This window comes from Balearica regulorum, chromosome 17, assembly GCF_011004875.1.
Source record: "Balearica regulorum gibbericeps isolate bBalReg1 chromosome 17, bBalReg1.pri, whole genome shotgun sequence".
Lineage (NCBI taxonomy): Eukaryota > Metazoa > Chordata > Aves > Gruiformes > Gruidae > Balearica > Balearica regulorum.
The window spans coordinates 9,166,970-9,191,064 of record NC_046200.1 but is presented as its reverse complement, the minus strand read 5'-3'; the positions used below and the strand labels follow the sequence as shown (position 1 = coordinate 9,191,064).

The following is a 24,095-nucleotide window of genomic DNA, read 5'->3' as shown; positions in this document are numbered from 1 at the left end:
CTGCAGAGAGATAAAATACTTCCTTTTCTGTGTCAGACCTGAAGTAGCAAAAGAGCAGCTGCAACCGTATGCTGTTGCATGCAGGAGCAGGAAGAAAGCATGTAGACCTTTCTCCACCCAGAGCCAGGAAAAGATTCATTCCAACAACTCCTTTTTTTTTCTTGGCATTTTTTATTCTCCTGCTCTGTAGCCTGATCCTGGATGGGGCAGTGCTCCAAACTCCCAGGAATAAAGCAAGAGAGATGTCCAAGCTTGGTACCTGTCAAAACCCCTTTGCTGAGAACAGCATCTGTATTAAAACCATTTACTGGAACAGAACTGACTGTCTTTACAGGGTGGCGACCAGCACCAGAGCCACTTTTCCTCCCCCGCACAGAGCAAAGGGAACAAAGCTCCCTTGTAGGGCAGAGCACCCACCCTGTGTGGTGTTACACAGGTGCCAACGGCTCACTGCCGGACTCTGCCCTATTCAAACTCCAAGTGCAAGCAAAGCCCAGTTCCCCGATGTAGTTCCTTCCCACATCTCTTTTGGATTATTTTCTTATTGTTGAGCATTGGAGTCCAGTTCTGTGGTCACATGCCTGAAACATCACTACTGTACACTGACCTTTCGCAGGACCTACTCCTCACCCAGTTGCAACAGGACTCATGTTGAAGCAGTGTCAAAAACCTACCTTCATATTTTATCCTACTGGCACAAACCTGCATGGCTTTTGCTTCATGTTGGAGGCATAGGGGGACAGGACACCCTTTTTACAGATACAAGATTACTTCAGCATTGTACAGTCAGAACACAAGGGGGGAAAAAAAAGTTTCTTACTACTCAAAGCTCTGTCCTGAGCACAACACAAAGGTGAACTTTCAGCACAAAGCATGTCTGAAATGAAGTGTCTGCTAAAAGCTTTAACATTTTAAGCCTGTCTAAATTACTAAGTAGGTATAAATGGAAATATGCAATCAGACAACAGAAAAAAGGCAGGGTTAGCATATATACATTGATCTTATAAAATATTTAAGCAAAGCATGTGACCACTGATAATATGTACTTTGACTGAACAATAGGCTGCACATAAACAATATGGTTTTTTCCCAGATCTTTAGGATATGGGTATCTGTGGGGGAAGGAGGAAAGAAAGAAAGTTAGCTTCAGAAAGAAAAAACCAAACCAAATACACAGGGACGCATTGCAAATTTTTATAGTGCAGCCTCTGCAAAGTGTATTTGTAGTATTATGCACATTCTAGTTTAGGAGCAGACACATGTACCCACTAATAGATTCAGAAACCTTTAGGTTTTTGAGGAAACATACACAAGAGTAATGATTCTGCTGAGAAAAAAGGTCTCACACTTACCTCCAAGTCAGCAACTTCAGCAGGTTGTGCTCTGCACTGCAGCTGGACAAAACCAAACAAGTCCATGCTTTAATAATTGATAGAGCCCCCACCCCAACCAAGGCAGGCAGTCAGCTGTACAAGAGTATAAACACACTAAATTACAGTATTTTTAATTCACCTGCTTAAAATTCAAACAAAGACACGTTTTTCAAAACTAGAATACCGAAACCAGACCAGGTTACAGAACTGAATTTAGTTTCTCTTCTTCTGAATCACACACTTTGTCAGAGCACAGTAGCTATTCATGAAATTACCCATGGACAAAGCCGAGGTAGGCTCCCTTCCTGCTCCAGGCCCCAGACCAGAAAACCCCCAGAAGAACTAAACCAGCAGTGGTAATTTCTACTAAGAAACACCTGGTCAGAGATGATCATTATTTGCATGCCTTGCTATTATGACAAACAGGCTGAATCAGGCAAAAGCAAGTTCTACAGGACCTCATACAGCACATCAGAAGTAAAATTCACTTGCTTACCAACCAGATCGCACTGGGAACCTTGCATCCGGGAAATACTCCAGGTATAGGTATGTGGCAGATCAAGATTCAAGGAAAGACGCGATGGAGACTACAGGCTCTAGCTAGGAGTTTATGAAATTAATTTCAGCCTAGGGACAGGCATTTCATAAACAGAAAGCAGGAGAAGTGGCCACGAACCATACTCTCCATTCCAGCCATCACTTGGAACACTGTATTGAACCACCCCGTTTCTACGTTACGGCTGACCTGTCAGCTGCAACGATAAAAAACAGGGAGCTTTGTGTGCTTTTATCTAGGGACAGTCAAATCTTATCATAAAACAGGCTACTGGTTTTTTTGTGGTAAGTAACTCTACACAAGGAGCAATGCTTAGGCTTACTAGGATGGGTAACTCACAACAGGTTACTTCAACTTTGATAAAGTAGTAACAACAATACAAAACCACTTCCTATGTTAAAACACAACACAATAATTTATGTTCAGAGGGAAAAACTAAACACTTAATTTAGAACACACCATACTATGCCCTTTTTCCTACCTAGTCTACCTACATTATCACTGACGAATTTTTCTGAAAAAGATGGGTAACATCTAAGAAAGCCAAAGCCTTGAGAGGACTTAGATTATTGTCTTTGAGACTGAGCACGACCCTTTGTAAACTGAAACATTCCCGTACAGATGCAGTGAGTCTGATTATCACCATCATCATCCCAACACTACATTGTTTCTGTGATGGAGTTGAAGTTATGCAAAAATCCAAGAGATAATGAAGACACTGTTCTCCAAAATCATACCTACTATACCTTGTATACTAGCACAATACTGTACCAGCTAAAACAGCCTTGAAGACAAAGTAGATAGGTAACAGAAAATATAAAAAATATAACTAGAAACAAATTCTACTATGGAAATCTATATTTTCAAGGCATTTAGACCTGTAACACTAACCCTATCCATTATAAGCTGGAGTGGTAGTCAAAGTCTACACTGCAACAAAACTCAGTGTTCCAGACGTGCCTGCAGTTGTCCTCATCTGATCATTTATAGATTAAAAACAAATTAAAACACAAGTTGATATTGTGAAGCACAAGTTTTCCACTATATATCTATTGCATGCATTTAGGCTCTTTGCCATTTGCCGAGTGTTTCTTTAAACTGATGCCCATCAGATATAAAACAGAGACAAAAGCTATAAGAAAGTTAATTAAGTTCTAGGGATAATCCCAATATTGGACAATCATACAGTTTGTCTGGAAAATACAATCAGTACTGGAGATATAAAATATTAAAAAAATATTTTAGGCAGGTATCTCTACTCCCTACAACTACTACAGGATGGAGCTGCACAGTTCTGCTGCTATTGCTGTGTTTATAAATTACTGGATTCGAATTAAACTGAGAAGAGGAATGAAAAATTGATGTTACACCAGAACAAGTTTTTCCTTGAGTTCCCCCCCCCCCCAATCAAGTTGAGACATTGATGCCATTTTTATGACAATAAAAGAATTACTTTTCCGTTACTGAGGTTGTACAGGATACTCCTGTCACCAAGGCAAGGGGCTAACACTTCCATGAAAGCATCACTTCTACCTGTTCATCAGGCATCCGGGGCTGGGGGGGGGAGGTAGAGAAAGAGAGAAGAAAAAAGGAGAGAAAGAAGCAGGGTCAGGTCATTAAGCTGAAATCCCAGAGGATGACCAGTATCTTATTTAGGGAGGGATTCATTCAAATTTCATAAACCTATGGAGTGAATGCGGTAGATAGAAAGGCTGCTGGTATCAAAAGGGAAATTAATGATGACCTGAATTTAGAACACAGAAGTCGCCCACACAGAGACACACTGACTCACAAACATCTCTGTACTGTAAGGATTCGTAAGAGAAGGTTGCATTCTGGGACATGTCAATTAAAATTAAGAATGAAATAACTCTGTGCAACGGTGCTGAATGGCATTTTCTCTCAAGAGACCACAAGTTCAAATTGAGATTTCAGCTGTGCAATCAGATTTCCATTCTTAACTCTTTACTTTCCAATGCAATTGATCTGTTCATGACAGTCTTCCCTTTCCTTCAATTCTCAACTAAATCCAAAGATATTTGAGAGAGACCTGTACCTGCCTGAAAGTCTATACTGTGACAATACTTCCACCAGATTTAATGAGATGAGTTCTGCCAGAAAGAAAGATTGGCTCTAAATTACTATGAGTGCTATCAGAACTTAATCTAGAATTTCAGGGACCAGTAAAAATAAACGTGAAAAGTGCATTGTAACAGACTGAAGTGCACTGCTCAACTAGTCAAACTGTGCAGCAACTTTGAGAAATCTGTCCTCAACAATTGCCAGGGCCAATATTTAGTTAATTTTGTCAAATAGAGAAGTCAGCCTTCATCACCTCACATTATGTCCCACACACACACAGTTCGATCCCAAGCATGCTGCAGAGCAGCGTCCATTTGGGATGAAAACAGGAGCCCGTGGGCATTCATGCTGCATTCCCACCGCCATCACGGGAAACACAACACAGCAGAACCACAAACAGCATTTCTACTTGAGCTATACTGCGTAAGTGCCAAACAAAGCCATCTTGACATTCTTCCTCAGGAGAACATGAAGTTGAATTTTAAAAGGGAGGAAAAGTACCTTTTCCCAATTTGTTAGCCACCCAAAAACACAGTCTTTGTAATCCACCAGAAACATGAAAACCCAACATAGTTTAAGTGGTGTGATTCCATTGTTACCTTAAAGGCATCTTTAAAAAGCATTTATCTATAATTTCCACCCAGGAGAAAGCTAATTCTCCCTGTCCCTTTAAAAGAAAACTGTGGATTTTTTTAGAAGAATAAAACAAAACACTTAAGGGAATTTTAAATACAGGAAGGAGGGATAAGAGCATGGGGGAAGAACCCAACAGTCTTTGTAAATATTTTTGTGACTCCAGTTGCCAAAACAGTATCCACATAATGTACCTTGGCCAAGTTTCTCCGAACACAAGAAAATTCAATGACCAACAATTCCTGAAACACACCCACACATTTGGGGTATATTTATACAAGGATACACAGCACTTCAGCTGCTGTGGACACGACTCTTCCTTTACTATCTTGATGTACAGGACAGATGCTGATTTACTAGTGTCCTTCTTTCTGGAAAGTCTCTGGAATCTAGCCAAGCTTGGGATGGATGTTACACAATATTTGTTACGCCTCTTGGTAGAGGCAGCAAAGAAGGAAAATTACATTTTATGTGAGTATTGAAAAGTTTGCGTTGGCACCGTTAAGCTGAAATTTTAAAGTGTCAGCTTGGTGAAAGAAAGAAAAATAAAAATAAACGGATCCCACGTAACTGAAACACAAAGATGATTTTGACTGGAGTCTCAAAACCCAAGCAGCAGAAAAACTGACTGAATTAACAGTGTGCCACACTAGATTTACAGCAACTCGCAGGCAGATGTTTCAGTTCCTATTTACACACCAAAACCAGCAGCCAGACTTTCAAAATTGTGCAGTGGATTGACACAGCACTCTGATCTCTAATCATATTTGCAGTTGGTGTATACTTGAAAGGTTTGAAACTCTGTCCCTCGTTTTTGGTTGCCTATACGGCAGCAGTTTTCTCTTTGAAGCTTTGGCCCTTGAAAAAATGATAGGAAACAATACATTTTAAAACCCAACATAATAAAAAGGGCCATGACATTTTTAACAATGGAAGTGAACAACATTCTCCCTCTCACTTCACATTCTCATAGAGTTGACGGAAAATACTACTTCTTGTATGTTAAAATAACAAAGCTGCAACTGCATACACAAAGGTCTGTCACTGTTACACAAATCACGAATTAGCACTTCTTTGCACCTCCTTGCACTGTTGCAGCCAAGAGAGAAGGGTGTAGTGTCACCTTCATATTTACTGAATGTTATTCAAGGAAACCTTTTTTGCTATCTGCTACATCTAAAATGATTGATGGCTGCTGTTTTTGATGTAATTACAAATAGCTCTTCCCTGCAGAAATAACCTGCTAAAAAACATGGGACCTTAGAAACAAAGAATTACCCTTAAAAATTGCCAACGGTATGCACTAATACATAGCCCTCGTATTACTATGCCACTAGCTCGTGTCATGACTGTCACTGACAGATGAAAAGCTGAATAGGAAAGAGAAAAGAAATGAGATGTGATAACATCACATCATAAAATACAAGATAAATGTGTCGCTGTGACCAAGATGCATTCTAACCTCAGGTAATAAAACAACATGTCATGGTAGAAAGAGAAAGAACGACCCAGATGAGATGAAATCGCTAAGGACAAATGTGGAATGTTCCTCATCTAGCATATATTTACATGCATTTACTCACATTTACATATGCTAATGTGAGAAATACAATTTTTTTAAACTCTTGTAAACATACCATAGTCCATTCCTTTTAGGCAAAGAGGAGAATGAAAAACCAAAAAGTACAATAAGCTTATTGAAAAGCAAAAAAAAAAAGGGGGGGGGGGGGGGGGAAGACAGGGGCTGCAGCCTCAAGTTCCAACACTCTAATTGCTGCAACACAATCATCGTGCAGAAGTGAATTAATGCCATAACTAGCAGACCTAAGAAAGTTTCCATATATTTTATTAAATACTAACTTGCCTGCCAGTCCTAGAAGGCAAGGACAGGCTTTCTACATAACTGATTAATTGAAATTTAATCCAGAAAACTGTGCACTTAACTGCACCCAGCCACCAGTGCTAGCTGGCATCCACCCCCTGGTCCAGGCTTGCCGCCTCCCTTCCTGGGGAGGAAGACAGAACTTTTTCCCCTCCGATTTGCACACCAGCCACAGGGTTCATCTGTAACAACATATAAACTATGCAAAGCACTTTTGAAGCCCTTATCACAGCAATGTAGCTTTCAGTGCATGCGTAAAGCAAGGCATTACGCATGTCTTGAATTCTCAAGTTTTGGGAATGTTTGAAGCATTGCCGTTTTGATGTCTGAGTAAGGTGGGAGGGTTAGAATCACACCAGTCAGGAACTGGGCAGTAAACGGCTGCTCTAGGAGCAGCTTTCACCTGCTCTCTTTACCCAAATAAGCAACAAGTGAGAACACCCAGAGGGAAATCTCTCACCCATGAAGTCCAATCACCTCTTTCACGAGCACTCAAGAATCACGTAACTCTCCTATGATATGAAGACCACTTCTCAAATATTGAGATACGACTGTATTTATAAGATCTAGTAGCAAAAAAGGGAAAAAGCAACTAGACGGTAAAGAATTTATTTTCCAATGTACCAGGTCATTTCAAAATATTACCAACTCAACAGAAAACAAGTAAGGTATGATAACGCACAAGCCAAGCAGCATTTAGGGGAAATAATGAAAACATACAGCTTTTGAAGTTACCAGCACAGAAGTAACCGTTCCCTTTTCATTAAAGGCAATGCTTAATATCATCAGTTACTCTTAAAAAAAAAAAAAAAAAAGCCTATCAGCAATCCAGGAGTTCAAGGGGACATCTCATGGCCAGATGCTGTGAAAGCAGGGAGAGTTAGATTTTACAATAGTAGGCAGCATCAACACATACTTCATAAATAAAATCTACAATTTACAAAGTCACTCTACTTTCAGAGCATCTGGCATTTCAGTTGAAATCTTTTACAACCCAGGAAAAGAGTATTTATAACTGTTCCCTCATTAGAGCATCGTAAAAAATGATCTATAAAGAGGTACGCTCTAAAGCTAGTGAAAACCGTATCTATGGTGTATCAGAGACTTACAGAGGCAGAGAGATCACCAAGACAGCCCAGCTGGGCAACAACTGGTCTCTCCCAAAACATATCGCTGGTTTTACAGATGAGCTGATAACCAATGTAATTGAGGCCAGCAACATAAAGCATCTGCTGGATTAAGTTTAAATGGTAATACATTCCTCATAATTTAATGTATATGAACAATAGGAGAATTATTCTGGTCACCATTGCTATCATTACGAAGAAGGTTTAAGAAGGACAAAACACAGAAGTCAGCAAGGTGACTGGGAGTAAACAACTTACTCAGGAGAACATCAGCATGACCTGATGCAGAACCAGAGCAGTTGCTCTACAGAATTTATGCCAATATCAGACAGTGGTGCCATGGAAGAGCTTCTAGCCACAATTTCAATTTAAAGAATTAGGGTCAGGTTTACCAGTGATTAACAAGGATTCAGGAAGATGCTGATAGAGAAATCCAGCCACCTGCACAATCTGTTTTACAAATAAGTCATTCTGTCCATTCAAAACAAAACAACTTGGTTTGCATTATTGTAACACGGTTCTGTGTGAAATTCAATATACAGTCTTATATACTGGTTTCCTTATCAAACCTTTCTCCACAACTACTTGGAATTTAACATACTTTCAATAGCCTGTATTAAACTCCATCTCATTCAAATTTGGAAGGCTCTCATTTCTGCATAGCACTATGGTACAAACCCCAGTGTATGCCTTTGTTACGTGCGTCACAAAGCCACCCAGCTACGGCCCACATGCTGCCATGCCCGGAAGGCAAAAGGGCCTTTATTCCCGTAACGCTGAATTCGCCTGAGAATCATGTCATCAACAGAGAGAGATGCAAATAGCTTCAAATGCAAAACTTGCTAAAATAATTTGAAAGAGTTTACAATTCAAACAGCAGAATAATCCGGATCACACAGAGGAACTGTTTACATCTCAGGGCTCTACTATCCCATGAACAAATTGTGCTGCATATCTTTTATCAGCTCCTTAATGAATTACAAGTTTGTAAGTTGAAAAGTCTTCTGAAAGTTCTGGATGATTCTGATCAGTGTTACACTACTCACATCCAGAGTAGTGCTACTTAAATTAAATCATATTCTCATCTCCTCCATATATATATTTTTATACATACATATATATTTATACACACTAACACACATAAAAATACACTCTCTACTGTACAAAAATAAGCCCTCACATTCTGGTTTCATTTCAGGCTTTCAGAAACATCTCTTTCTCTGAACATTACAATAGTCTGGCTATGAAAGTTTTACTAAAAATAAAAGTTCAGAGCTATGCCAAGTGATTTAGCTTGTGGAGGCAGAAATTCCCAAGCTCAAAAATTCTCCAGGTTTCCTTAGAACAGTTTCACCTTATTTTTTGAATGCCAAAGTATTGTGATGCTGAGGATAGATGTGTGGGATTAGCCAAAAGGGAAAACCCAGGATTTCAATTTCCTGCTGTAAGCAGGTGTGGGCTTGACTCACAGAAGCAGAGAACACCACTGAAAGTAATGAATTTTCACATTACTGCAGTATACAAGGGAGCACTGAGTCTGTGCAGTCACCACCCCTTAGCAAGGCAGAAGAAATCTTGCCTGCCCATTCGTAGATACAAGAGATTACAATTCCCCAGAGAAAGTGAGATTTTAGCCTCTGTGTGCTCATCAAGCTTCTCTCAGGTACAGTTACAGTTGTTCACTGCTTAGGCATGCAGACAGATGAATAAAAAAATAAATCCCAAAGCTTGGCTGCAACCTAATGAGATATGTGAGGGACAAAGGACACTGTGAAACTTAAAACTATCAAAGTTTAGGTTTCAGTTTTCCTTTTATCCAAGAATTTGAAATACGCTCCCTCTAGTCTCAGGACTTATTTCAGGGACGCCATTCACTCTTAAACCTCTACTCTTGCTATTTATTCCACGGTTGGGACACAGGGAGGAAACATCAGCTCCCCCTCCTCCTTAAAAGGAAAAACAAACCCAAAGAAAACCTACTAGCAAAATCCTGTGTTCCATTTCTCACTAGAAACAAAACCTTTGAACACAAACTAAACGTCACCTCTGCTATCCTAACCTTACGACTATTAAAGGTACTGCAATATTAATTTCCTTCTCTTACCTCCAGTAGTATAAACCTGTCTGTGCGATCGTATGAAAGGTAGAGGCTAATATGAAATTAGGAGGAAGATGAAAGTTCCCATCCACATATGCATCCCAACCTGCATGTGCATCCGTAACTTTTTCTGCTGTTTTTCCACAGTGTCATTGCTGGGCACAGCTGAGTTTTGCTGGGCAACATCAGTCATGTGGAAGATGCTATTGAAACAAGAGTAGCTTTAAAAAACATGAACAGAGTCTTTTTAATACTTCACTGTGTCCTCAGGAAGATCTGACCAAACCAAACGTATACAGAGCTCCTAGGTCAAGTTATTTGAGATAAGAAACCCCTGTATTGTCATCTTGTTTCACCAGCAAGAGCGGTTCCATGAGATCCTATGCACACACCGCTGTTCACTCCTTGCCTTTTTTTTTTTTTTCCTCCCACTAACCTACGTAATACAGAGCTACTTCTCCTCCCTGTTTCACCCCTAGGAGGAAGACACAGCTTTTCCAAGGGCCTCAGTCTGGTTCAAGATGCCATTCCTCTGTTCCTAAAGCACGTAGTGTTTGCTTCAGTTTTTAAGCTGGATCAATTCACTTGTCCTCAGAATGGTGCTGAAAACGTGTGTTTGCGTAACTGAGAGTGCAACCTGTTGCATAATTTGGGAAACCAACAACCAGCAGCAGAAAGGGACAGGATCTTCTTAACCCAGTGACGCTGAAGCTCCCATCTCACACAGCCATACCCACAAATATTTCCAGAAAGGAGCAGTGGTGGAGTCTGAAATTTTAGTTTCCTTAATTAAATCCACGTTATCTTCGAAGTATTAATTCTGTGTCTCAGAGTGGTATCTTGGGGCATGAGGGAGGGCACTAATACCTCCTCAAATCAGCACAGGCATTTCAGAAGGTTTGGGTGGGAAGAAGCAGTAAGTGAAATATGTTACGGTATGTCCCCTACACCTTTATGGCATACTTCAAATGAAACGGGAGCTTTTTAGAAGTTTCCCTGCATCTAGGTCCACAATTTTGCTATCGCAGAGGAAACTAACTTGGAGCAACCAAGAAACAGAGGCAGGAACAGATAAAGACACACTGAGAACACGCTAAAATCCTCAAAGAAACGCCTTATTATTTAAGACCCAAATATAGAGACATTATATACATCACAACCATTTTCAACAAGTGGCTCCGACTCTACTCCTACTGAAGTCGGTATCAAAACCTTAATTCAGTGGCAGAAGTGAACTCCTCAGAGAAGAGTGTTTGAGAATAGCCTTGTTAGAAACATCCAGCCCATGCAGTTTCAAATGTGACAGTTTAACATGCTTTTCTTTCCCATTTTGATCTTCCATAATAAGTATTTCTACATTATGAAAGATGTTGAATGCACACTTTTTTTTTTTAATTATTTTTAGTAACTGCAGTGGAACTTAAGCAAAAAAATGCAGACAGCCCGATTCTCCCTGTACACCAGCTCATCTCACAACCTTTGGGACAGGTGGTTAAGCAACGCGGCCTTGGGAAGTGCAATTGCTGGAATACTTTGCTCGGTATGTCTATTGCTGTTACAAACCACAGGCAGACACACAAATTGGACATTACAAACCCTCATATCCCAACAGCTACAACAGCACTTTTAGAACACCACAGTTCTTGGACGAGCATTTTCAGAAACAGAGCACTTCCACCCTCCCAACCCACACGTTGTGTCCTGCTGCAGCTCCAGAGCACCCTAGTCACGGTGCATGCCCCTCCATCAAGAGGTAAAGGCACATCCCCACATCTGAGTTCCAAAGTTCTGCACCCGAATTAGGCAGTAACTGCTCAAGACTTACAACATCCATGCTCCTGCAGGGAATTACTGCCTCAGTGGCAGCTAGCAGAAGGAAGGCAACATGTGCCTCCGCTCCACTGCTCCAGTACGTACTTCAGCATCTCGGTAACTGAGCCGTGAAACACATTCCCTTTGCCCAGCTCTGCTACAGAGGTCACAACTGCTGGCACAGGGTTTACGTTGGGGAGCAGGGAAGAGTCAACACCATCAATTGCTGCATCTCATTACTCCAAGGTAGTAGAACACATTAGAGCTGTTTCAGCCTTATAGTCACACTGGGCAGCCCATTACATGTAAGAATCCATATAGAGATCTATGTTAAAAATTAAGCTCTCAATCACTTTTTCTAGTACAACTTGCCCAATTGTTTGGAAAATGATGATGCTCTTGCATGCTGCACCTCCACGAACATTTCTTCCACAAGATTTCCATCACTGGCACAGAATCATGTCTAACCACTAACACATTAACTACTTTTTCATCCTGCCAGACCTAAGATCTAACACTTGCTCACATCAGTATCATCCTCTAGCGAAACCCTTCTGGGACAAAGTACTGAGGAAGGGCAGCCTTACCGATTTTGATGCCTGACTAACATTAGGAATGTTAGTGAATTATTTTCTGAAGCAGGAACGACACGGGACTGAAGAGTTTTTGGCAAAAGTCACTTGAAGTGACTCCTTTCTCCTGCACAACTTCATGGCCCTGCGGCAAGCCAGCACTTAAGGTTTCAGATCGAGTTCAAAGCTGTACATCATAAAGCGACCAAACATATTTTAACAGACTTCAAGATCCTTCTGGATTTTGTGAACTCTGTACTTACATTCTGGCCACTGCAGAATGTCAGACTGCAGATACCAGCACAAACTTCAGCAGTCTTCATCCCTCATCACCAGCAAGGGCCAAGGGAGAACACCAAGAAGGTGACACCTGCCCTGCACGCTCATGGCCATGAGAACAGTTTTTCAGCATTTGTTTCTTCTACCAGCGCTCACAGGTACACTGCTGGTTTTGTGGCCCAGAACTTCAGGAACCACGGCTATTTCCCAGTAGAAGCCAAAAGGATAGTTAGAAGTGACTCTTGGTTCTTTTTAGTCACAATTTTGTAACTGTCTTTACTCCGATTGTAACGTGAGGAGCCTCTAAACACATTAGGTCTTTAGTTAATGTGGCAGAAGTCCCTTCTAGTATCTCTCATTTTTATCCGTATGGATTGTGTAAACTTGCCATTCACCTTGATGTCATTTATCCATTTGGCTTGGTTTTACTTAATTGTGATCATTAAGGCTAAAAGATTACTTTCTAAAGGCCCTGTAACTGCACAATAAATTTCTCTGACAACTCACAGCTTAAAACTACTGCCTTTCATTAAGCAAAGCAATCTCTAATACACTGTTGTGGTATCAGTCTGATCAGTTATACTGCAGAAAGACCGCAGAATTAATCAGAAACCCTCTTCCCATCAGAAAAGATAACATATCTCTGCCTGATCCTCAACTATGACAGGCAGCATGAAAATTAAAACCATGTGATTTTTTTTTTGGTTTGATATGGAAGAAGAATTTACAAGTTAACTGAAATGCATGACCTGAAGTGATTAATTATAATCTTCTACTCTCACTCAAGCTTCTCCTCCCATCAAAATAGAAAACCCAGAAGACAAGAACGTAGCTCTACTGCACAGACCAAGAGACATTAAACACACCTTTTGCACACTTAGCATTCTACTCCTTACCTCCAGTTTCTTTCTTCATGTATTGAGGGAAAAAAACCAACGCAAAACCAAAATCCCAAAGAGCTGCTAACTGTATCTATCTATCTAAAAATCAACAAGCCATTGTGTGTGATTTGACGGGTACAGTAACTTCAGGTCAGACAGTAGGAACAGGACCACATACACAAATAAAATCCCTTCCCCACTAAGAAGTCCACAGGTAGTGAGGCACACAAACAAGCTCCCAAACAAAACCAGGATTCGGTCACCTCTAGCAGGCAGGGCAGTGAGTACAGGGACTGCTTACAGGCAAAAAACCGAGCACTCAAGGGCCCAGCTGAAAGGGCCACTTTCCCCTCAAGACAACCAACATCCTATTTGCACTGAGAAATGATTCAGCTGTTACTGAGATGGACAAGTTGAACACAGCATGGTTAAACCAAATTGAAGCACCTCTAACAGTTCCAGTGCACTGAAGCTAAACAAATTCACAGATGTATTATTGTTGTATTTTTTTTACCCTAAAATATTCTGTTTTAAATTAAAAAAGCAGAGAAGAAAAAGGAGGGTTGAGAAAAAGATAACACCTCATCCTAGTTTGAAAAGCAGCTCTACCCTGCCGCCACCTGAATTTATAGGGTTTCCTGAGGCTTACAAGGTAGATGGAGGAGGTTAACAAAGTAAGCACCTGTAAATTACAGGAGTCTACACGATCTCTATTTATTTAAATCTAGCCTGCAACAGCTTTACTCTGCAATGCCCAATGACACTCCAAGGTAAAGAATAATATTTGAAATCTTTTCGCACAAAGCTGTAAGGCCATTATAATAATTAAGATGACAGCCAAGAGAGCTTTTTGTTTAAGATAACGTTTAGACTGAAAAACTGAAGTTATCTCCCTGGTATGTTCAACAACAAAATCAAAGAGAAAGCAACGGAACACTGTATGGGAAAAGCAAACATTTAACAAAAGCAAACAGTAGCAAAGCTTTCTTTTTTAAAGAGCACTATTTCTAGCTGTTCATGTCAAAGAGTTACCCAGATTTACTGAGCAGAAGGAGAAGGTCAAAGAAAACAATGGCTTGCTTTTTCGGGTGTTTCATCAGTTAACATAACAGAGACAAAAGCAAAATCTCTCTCGAACCCTCCGTTAGAAAGAGCGGCTCAGCTTTTGCTCTTAGTTCTGGTAAACAACCCCTTCCAGCCCTGACAGCTCTCTCCTCTCCACGCAGCCGGACCCCCGCACACGCACGGAACTGCCAGAGCCCGAAGGGAAGGACCCAAGTTTAGCACTAACCTGTTTGAGTTCCGCAGGCATTTATGCAAGGTGCCAGTTCTACAGCCCCTAGCAGGGAATGCCTCCAGCTTCTTGCAAACCCTCTGTGGACCCAGCCTTCTGCTCTGACTGCCTCCAGAGCCTCTCTCCGCCGTGAAGCTCGCTCCTTTTGTAACCTGACCAGCAACCTCGCCGCTCGAGAGCCCCTCCGCAGCCTCCCTACGGACAGAGCCCATCCAGGGAAAAGAGACCACCGACCAACGCCACTCCGACGGCAGAGAAAACACCGCCGGCGGCTCCCACACGGGACGCGTCCCTTTCACATGGCTCTTCCCTCCGCTGCCTGAGCGCCCGGGAAGCTCCGTCCCGGGGGGCGGAACTGACGGGCAGCCGCAGCCGGAGCGGGCTGAGGCGCGGCCACGCCCGGCGCGCCGGGGGAGCGGGAAGCGCCCGGCGGCTTCGGCGTCTCGGCTGGAACGGCAGGCTGCCGGCTCGGGGGGAGCGGGCCAGCGCTCAGCAGGCGCGGGCGGAGGCGCTGCCGCGGAGAAGCCTCTCGCTCCGTGCCCGCCGCCGCCGTGCGGACCCTCCGGCCGGGCGCGGGAGGGCGGCGGCCCGCGGGCGAAGAGGGCACCGACCGGCTCGGCGCGCCCGGAGCCCCCCCCCCCCCCGGGGTTCCCACACTTCCCGGCCCGGCCCGCCCCCCCCTCCGCCCGGCTGGATTGCTCCTGCTGGATTATAAAGACAAAGAGGGAAAACGTCACTGAGCGAAACGACTGTTATCAGCGTCTCTAAAAACGCTAACCTGCTGGCTACGGAGGCAGAAAGTCCTTCGGATACCATCCGCACCGAAAGCGCAGTTGCCTCGTGAATTACAAGGAAGTCTAAGAACGCCCAAGAAAGGAAATTCTCTTGCTTGCTTACTTTTTGCACTTCACTTCGAGATTAACGCCATCCCTAATGCACCAACGCCAGAGAAAGATGATCTTCCATCACAGCCTCCTCCCTTTTCCATCTTACACAGATGCAGCAGTGAGGCTTATAGCTCCAAGTGCAACTGGCCTAATTTTTTTAAAACCATTCACCTGCCCACAAACCTGTCCCACATTCACTAAAGACTGCCTTGATAAATTACTCATTACCAAAATGAATGCCAGATGTGCTGTACCTTGCATCCACCACATTCTGCAACAAAAACTAGGACTTCACAGCATGGTTTTCCCATCCATTTATTGCTAATAAATTGAAAGTACCCAGCTTTTATAAAGGTTCAGTCTTTGAACAGGCAGCCAGGCTGCAAACCCCCATGAAATCTCTGGGAAGGAGGAAAGCTTCCCATACTTCTTATTCCAGGGTCTGATCCTTCTTTCTGCCTTTCCAAGAAATTGCAGAAAGGGTATGTATTAATAAATACATTAAGGCATCAAGTCTCTTACAAGAAAGAGACCTAGGTAGGTAGGTGTCAACCAACCTGAACTAAACGTAAGACTTTTCCCCCCTGGACCTACCACAGAGGCAGGAAGGCACACTTACCACGCACTGGAATTAAAGCCTTGCCCTTCGGATGTATGCAGTTAACCAGGTCTGAGAGGCAACCAGCTAAGTCCTCCTCCCAGTGCTAAATAACCAGCACTGCTTGCAGTCACCAGCCAAGGGGTACTGCTTGTTTTTCCTCTTTCGAACTAGGTTCCTGCAGCAAACCAAAGCAATAAATAAATCCACCACTGTAACAGCTGGTGGCTGAACAATGGTAATTAGGGACTGAAAGCTACTGGAATCAAATTAGAGACTATCCCTGGAAAACAGGGATAGTCAGAGACAGCGAGGCCAGCTATAAAGCACAAAGGAAGGTACATTACATTTAATTTTCTTTAATTATCAGAATAGGTGCCTTTGCACAAAACTATCTTTTCATCCCAGCTTCAGGTTTCCTGAAAATTCTAAAACATGCTTCCAGTGTCAATGTAATTAACATGTTCATTAATATCAATCCCATCAGATCAACATGAAAAGGTGGCACCTCCTGTACTGACATTTAAAACCAGAAGGAATGTATCAGACTGATTTAATCCTAATTTCAGCCTTACTGTTACCGCCAATGTCAGATTTCCAGCTGAATATTAGAGCTAAGGCTTTGTAATTTAGGGGCAGAGCACAGGGCAGAACTACTTTACCCAACTCTGATCCTAGTTTGTTTAAAAATAAATGCCATAAAGGTTGGCAAGGGCAATGGTAGATGTTCCACAAGGTTTAGCTGAAACAAAGTATTTGCTTCACTGGAGGGAAAAAATATGCTCTATCTACAGTGGAATAATTTAGAGGCAACTGATAGTAGCCCTTAATAAAATAAAGGCGAAAGCAAGAGACGTGTATTTTGTATGGGTCTCCCGTACTTTTGTATAGCACTCTCCCTCCCGCCCCCTTCTCCTTGTCCAACTTTTCTTCAGTTAACAAACTAAAATAGCTCAACTTTTGTTGAGGCCATGCTGGCATAGAAAAGTACCATTCAATTTAGGCATGCACATGGATATGTGCCAGACCTTTATACACTGTCAAAGAAAAAAACGTTATAAAGTCTATATCCATGGGGCACTGAAGTAGCTACTCTTGCATGCAAAACGATGAAACTGAAAACCTTCCTGGATGGACTTGCCAATTCTTACTCACATAAGAAATCTCTCATGTTGTAAACCCACAGGTATTTGTGCAAGCCATGCAAGATTAGCATTACTGAATTTTGAAGTCCCACCTTTTGGAGTCAGGTTGTTATTTAAAAAACATACTTTTCCTTTCAAAAATATAATAGATGCTTATAGGTCTTCTGGTTGCAAAGTAAATTTTGAAAATGTTTTGACTCAAAGCCAAAGATTTTAATTATTTTTTTCTAAAGGGCAAAATACATCATAAGTCCCCTTATTTCTTAGCTGCTTGCAATATTTTACCAGCTCATATAATTCTGAATGCTGGGATTTGGCAATACTGAAGTAAAAGAACTAATTACCTAAGTAAGAGTTATGGATTAGATCCCTAAGGTTATACTGAACTTCCACGTTCTGGCAACAAACACTCTATCCATTAGTATCAGACTGCTGACTACATCACAACTCCCTCTCCCCCTCTTTTTTTTAAATTAACCTTAATTTCTTAATCTGTCACATTTTTCCCAACTGCAAAAGTAGGGTGAAAACCTTCTTTCTTCACTCTGAGAAATTAAAAATTTATAAAAAAGGAAGGGATTTAATTCTCTGGAAGATGGAGTAGTATAGTATCTGGGCCAAGCTCTCTTTTTTTATTTTCTCCCATTACCCTTAAAAAATTCTCCATCACTACTGCTGCACTATAGATTGATCTGCTCTCAGATGCAGTAAAAATGAAATGGTTTACAGCTCTGCCTGGAAACATAACATATGGCTTCAGTGATATGTAACTTCCATAAACCCAACAGAGCAAGAAGGCACAAGATGAATCAAGAATCCCAGGTAACCATATAGGCAAAAGCACCACGATCACCCTTGGCAACTCTCAGAACTAGACAGCCTATATTCATATAGGTGCTCCCATACCAAGGATATTTTATTGTCGTTGTGTGAATTTCATGCAGCAAATAAACAAGGTGAGAGAACTAAAGAACAGTATAGGATGATGTGTCAGTGTGCCCTACTGTAACGATTTCAACACAGACAAATGAAAACAGAACATTTTATCTCCAAGATACATTTAGATATCTTTTTCTGTTAGCATTTCCATCATTTTTAAATATATTTGAAAAGTTACGTGAGCCCTTTCAAAGCATCTGTACTTGGTCCAAAATGGTTGCATGACTCTAGTAGGACAAATCCACCAGGATATTTCTAACATCTCCATCAACATGGTTTTGACAATCTTTTTGCTTTCATACTGCAAGGTTAGAAATGGAGACGAAGCCAGATGGCGTCAGTCAGAGTAGCTGTACATAAATGGAGGATGATTTTATGTATTATCCTTATTTAAGAAGCCAGTATTAAAGAAGAGGTCTAAAGGATCACATGGCTGAAGAACAGTATGGCAAAGAGGAAGGAGACGCTTTCTGTAGAGGGACACCATTAAGTATTTCATTAAGTTCAGGGGATTTTCATTTGTATACAAACACAGCTTCCATCTTGCTACATCTAATATCAGTCAACTCCATTTCATCCAAGTTGTCATATGACAGAACGAGAACAAGGACAGTCTGGTGACAGCACTGCTTACATTAGAAATAAAGGACAGAGGAAGCTACATGTCACTGCATATAGGTCGCAGTTGAATGAATGACCTATGTTTCTTCCCAGCAGCTTCATTTAGATAAGAATCAACTACATTTTACAGGGATAAAAAGAGGAAAATCTCCTCCAGTTGCAAGAAAAAAAATAAATAATTAAAATACACATTTATAACGGAATGACAACAGCATGGAAAACAAATCAAATTTCAGGTTGGTACTGTGACCATAATTTCATGCTGTAGTTATTGGAAAGGAAAACAAAGACACTCAAATGCAGGAAAGAAAGACCTTGGATTAACCATTTTTCATTTCTTGGATTTTATTTTGGTTTTTGGATTTTCCAGATGATTTGTGCTGCATTTCAAGCTGCACATTACAATCACTTGCTCAGAAGACACCAGCTTAACATGTCATTCTCTCAACCAGAGGGCAAAAATGTGGTTTGCCATTATGTACTGGATTGATAGCTGTCTGTACAATCAATCAATTTTTATGGTAATTACTACTGTCCTCAAACCAAAACCTGAAGCTGGTTTGGATTTTCTTCTGAAGAAAGAATTAAGGTCTCTGTGTATGAAATCTTATTCCAGAGCAAGTTTCTTGTATTTGAAATACATATATATGAAAATAAGACTGCAAAAAGGAAGAAGAGCTAATCGAGATGGGTTAAGAAACATGGAGAGTGTAGTTCTTTTCAATCTTTAACTACAGCATTCCAAAAATGCCACTTCGCCAGCAGCTCAAGATACATTTTAGATTAAGTCCCTAAAATGAACTCTGACAGTATTCTACAGCGTTTCCTAGTCACCACAGCTATGGTTCAGAAATATTCTCTTCGGCCAGTAATTTGGTAGCTGAAAAAGGGAAGCAATTTTAGGGTTTTGGTTTTGTTTTGTTTTTGTTAAATATATACCTAAAAAGAGTAAACTGTGACATTTATTTAAATCAAAGGCTTTAATTATAGTTGGCACGCAGCCTCAGGCTGCCCATGGCCATCTTCGGCCATTCTGTTTGCAGTCACACTGATGACTTCAGTGAATTACTCCACATTTGCGACAAAGCAAGCAAGAGCATAATTTGAACAATTAACAAGACAGCCTAAACTAGCAAAAGGCTCAGAAATTTATCAATGTCATCATAACCCAACATTCATTTTGGGCTCTTTCATTAGTTCAAAGAGCTTACAGATACTGGAGACAGCTGAAATGGAATTGTAGAAAATTTGGGGGTTTAAAAGTCAGGTTGAACCCTTCAGGTCCAAAGCTCAAAGGGCTCAGGGGAAGAGGAAATTGCCTGTTTGCCTGCTTGTTGGTTTTAACGTTTCTGCAAAACATTCTTGCGGCTACATGCGGATCTGCAAGGGTAGAGGCTTACGAAGACCGACCGACTCCTGTGCAATGCCTTGTAGGGATAAAGGTCTGCTTCGCTTGTACATGTATGGATCAAGGCCTGTATTAGTAACAAAATCTTTTCATAAAACAGAGAGATACAGTGCAAAAAGGTTTCGTGAAGGCTTAAAACCTTTCTTCCTGAACATCCCAGCTGAACTAGTGCAGTAGTATGCTTGGGAACTGAAATGTAGCAGAATTAAAAAAATCTTAAAAAGCCACTACAATTAGTCAAGTTCTGCTGTCTGAGCTGAGAAATAAACAAGCAGCAGAACATGAAAAATAAATCACAACTTTAAAATGTAAGATGTTTTCATGTTAATTATCAAGAAGCAAATGTGGTAATGTGACTAGAAAGTTGGTCTTTAAAATCATCCTGTTAAACCTGATATTACTCTTTAATGTTTTAATGTTTACATTTGAATGGTCCTGTTTTAAGACAATTTTTAATACTTACTTGCAGTTATACTTACTGATCTTGCAGCACTCAGAGACGTCATGCAAAGAACAACCTAGATGCCTGTTTATATAAGGTACACACAGCAAGCAGAATTTATTTTTAATGTGTTTTCTTAGATATACTTCTAGAATAAAACATAGTTCTATTAGTAAAGCAATGTAAAATCATGGAAAATTATTATGAAACTATGAATTAATCATTCAAATGAAATAATTTTAATTTAAACCTGGCACAGTTCCAGGATAGAAAGGTTAACAGTTGTGGAAAATTATTGTCTCACAAATCTTGACAAAATAAGAAAACTCTTGCCTTTCAGTTGCTTCCAAAACCTCATTCAATAAAAATTCACACAAAACAAAAAAAGTTGAGACTTTTCAAGGCAAATGAAACTGCAAAAATATTTTTGAGATGCTTCGGGTAAATGTGGTTATTGCTTTGCATTATTATAATCGTTAGCATAAAGCAGTTGCTGTCCTGCTGACAAACATTAGATGGCACTTTGGAATTTAGCAGCTACCACATAAAGGTGCAGAGCATATACTTCAGAGATGAAGTGAGAGACATGAAAGTGAGGTACTGTTGATGATAGAGAGAAAAGTGAGATTTCTGCAAAGGCATGCATCTTTGAGCTAAGCTTTATTTTCAACCTGCCCATGTGAAACTATAAAATATCATGTAATTAAATTTTGAAAAAAAAAAACCCAAATCATTGTCTCGGAAAGAATAAAATAATTCTTTCCTTACCAGACAGAGGGTCAGTTTCTCAGTTGCTGGGTTCCCTTTTTTTAATTAATCCTTTGGTACCTACTTTTAAAACTGGATTTTCTGACAAAACGCTTCTCAGATAGTGGATTAGATTGAGTGGATTCTGCTGCACGCCAGCAGATCTGAGCCCCAAATAACTCTAATAAGTGGGGTTTAGATGGTTTTCTTATCAAATAAATGCCTTCTGGAAGGCACTTCACAGCTTCTGAGGCAGCTGGTTAAATCTTCTTTGTTGTGGCTGAAACTGATGCAAATATTCCCATTCACTTTTGTATCCATGTTTTTACCATCTAAGGCCTTAAATGAAGGCCAAAAAATAATCATAGGGGAGAAGCTATGACAAGAAATAGAAGAACCAGGAAATGTAAATTCTCACAAGAATACTAGAGTCCATATCTCCTATGATATATACCATGATGCCTACTGCACAAACTTTCTTTTTTTGTTAGCTTTTTGCTATCGCATTCCTCCTGCAATACAGGAAGCAGGTTCTAGGATTTCTTTTGGAATTTGGGTAATCCCAGCAGAAAGGCAAACAGCAGGAGCTCCTTGAGCTCACAGTGGTGCAAAACGCCATACCGTTACTTTGGAAAGTCTCTATTTGAAACTCCTGCAGTAATTCCAAGGGCGCCACTGCTCTGGCTGAATGCCCGCGAGGTGCAGGCTGGCTTAGCATCGCTGTCTTAAGCCATCTGCAGTACTTTGGCCCTGACAAACATGAGTTCCTTGCTTCCCGTTTCCACTGTTGCTGAGCTATCAACAACTGACTCTCACTGTAAACCAGTAGTTGATGCTTTCACAGAGGTAGGACAATGTCCATAAAAAAAGGCGGCAAAAGCTCCAACCTCCAAGCTAAACTCAACTATTACCACCAGAACACAGCAGAAGCCAGAGATGGGATCATACCTCATTGCATGGGGAACACGTCTCCCTGAAAAGTAGCTGAGTAACGGCTTCTGGTCCAGATCCTAACTGTGCTGGGATTCATGGGTAGTGCAAATACTCTTAGCTCACACTGAATTCTGATCTAAGAAGTCATTCTCCCATGGGAATCATATTCCCAAATCTCCCTCCCTTCCTCCTCCCCCCGCCCCAAACCTTTGAATAGTTGCACGTATGCAGCAGCTGAAATCTGACCCAGGTCATTCCTAGAAATTCAGTAAGACTGCTCATACGTACCGAATTGACAGGATCAGGCTGACGGCATAGCGAGTGCATGTGTAAGTGCACAGGCCCAAAGTACACAAGAGCTGAATTACAGAGAGAGGGGGCCTGAGAGCAGGCGTACCCGCAGCTGGCTGCACAATAGGACTGTACCTAGAAATTCTTTCAACATTTTGCACTCTGCTCAGTACTAGCAGGAGTAAACATGCATGGGTTAATGATTGATGAGTTTTTTTCTGGGTATTTGGTGGTGTAACAGGAAATAGTACTGTAACACCGGGGAGCTATCATGAATCAACAGCACTGTTGTCTGTACCTGACCTTCCCTGTTGGCAAAAAAAACCCCAAAAAACAAAACAAAAACAAAAACAAGACATTTTCCGTGCTGTCAGTCCCTTAATATGAGCACAAATATAACAAAGGAAGCCAAGAGGCACTACAAACTAGAACTAATTACAAAAAACTTTAGACACTGAGCAAAGATGGAACTGCATTCTGTATGACATGGAGAGGAGGTAAAAAAGCAAGCTGATGGCTCAATGCAGCTCAGAACCCATTTTTGCTTCTTCTCAGCATATGTTCAAAGATACAATATTAATGCACCCATGTTCTTATTATCAAACCACTGGAAACAGTCTTAATATTCTAACAGCCTGTACTATGTCAGTGTGGAGCAGAGAACCTTAAACAAAAGTAACGAAATACAGACAGAAGAGTTATTGTTGCCCAAACTGTAACTCAGAAAGGTTAACTTGATGGTATGTTCTTAGAAAAGTAACTTGAGCTAATCTTCCTGTATTTTTTTTAAATTCTTGCCATGTGTTCTAGTGTGCTTTGGAGTTCACCTTTTACTTGAAACTGACCCTCAATTCTCAAAATGCCATTTCTGGGAGAAGTCACAGGTATCTCAGATTAACATACAGACTGAAGAATACTGGTGCTTAATTATGGCAACAAAATACCTGCCTAAAAAATAAAACAAAAAAGGAAAATGTGTTTGTTAGTTTTTAAACAGGTGTTATGCCTCGGGAACATAAGTTGAAATATAAATGATCCAAATTGTAACTATGAAAATACTCACTAGCTTTTTTCCATAAGCTGATTTTCCTTGAACAGCTATAATTGCATTTGCAAAATAAAGAAAAAAAAAAAGAATTTTGTTATCCTGGTTGATTACTGACATTTCAAGATGGCCTTCTGGGGTATTATTTGTTGCCGGTCTTTTTTGGTGAAGGTGTTAATAGAAAAAAAACCAAACAACAAACCAGTATGTGATGTCTTTTTAAGTTTCTGCATTCCCACTTACCTCTCTGCCTTCCTTTCAACTATTTTGTTTACCTTCGTTAAACACAAAGTTAGGGAACATCTGCACCAAAACTATATATCAATTTATAAAAAAAAGCATGGTCAAACTTATGTCAGACCTGGAGAAACATATGAAAAAAGCTCTTAGCAGTTATAGAGGTAGGATAGTAATTAAACACGATAGAGATTTTTGAGCCTGTGCTCATTA

General features: G+C 40.8%; 1 protein-coding gene across 29 annotated transcripts in view; it reads right to left on the bottom strand.

Moving 5' to 3' along the window:
• The window catches only part of ARVCF (ARVCF delta catenin family member), a 286,311-nt gene that overhangs the window by 138,957 nt on the left and 123,259 nt on the right, over positions 1 to 24,095 (bottom strand). For 3 of the 29 annotated variants that reach the window (XM_075769221.1, XM_075769238.1, XM_075769226.1), the window contains exon 4: positions 14,587 to 14,784. The exons of 22 other annotated variants lie outside the window; for them this stretch is intronic. In XM_075769221.1, the coding sequence (XP_075625336.1) occupies positions 14,587 to 14,607 (21 nt within the window). In that variant the 5' untranslated portion in view covers positions 14,608 to 14,784. Of the gene's footprint in view, positions 1 to 1,352; positions 1,395 to 14,586; positions 15,151 to 24,095 lie in introns of those variants that run through there. 4 more of the 29 variants (XM_075769230.1, XM_075769237.1, XM_075769222.1 and 1 more) reach the window with 4 other exon arrangements.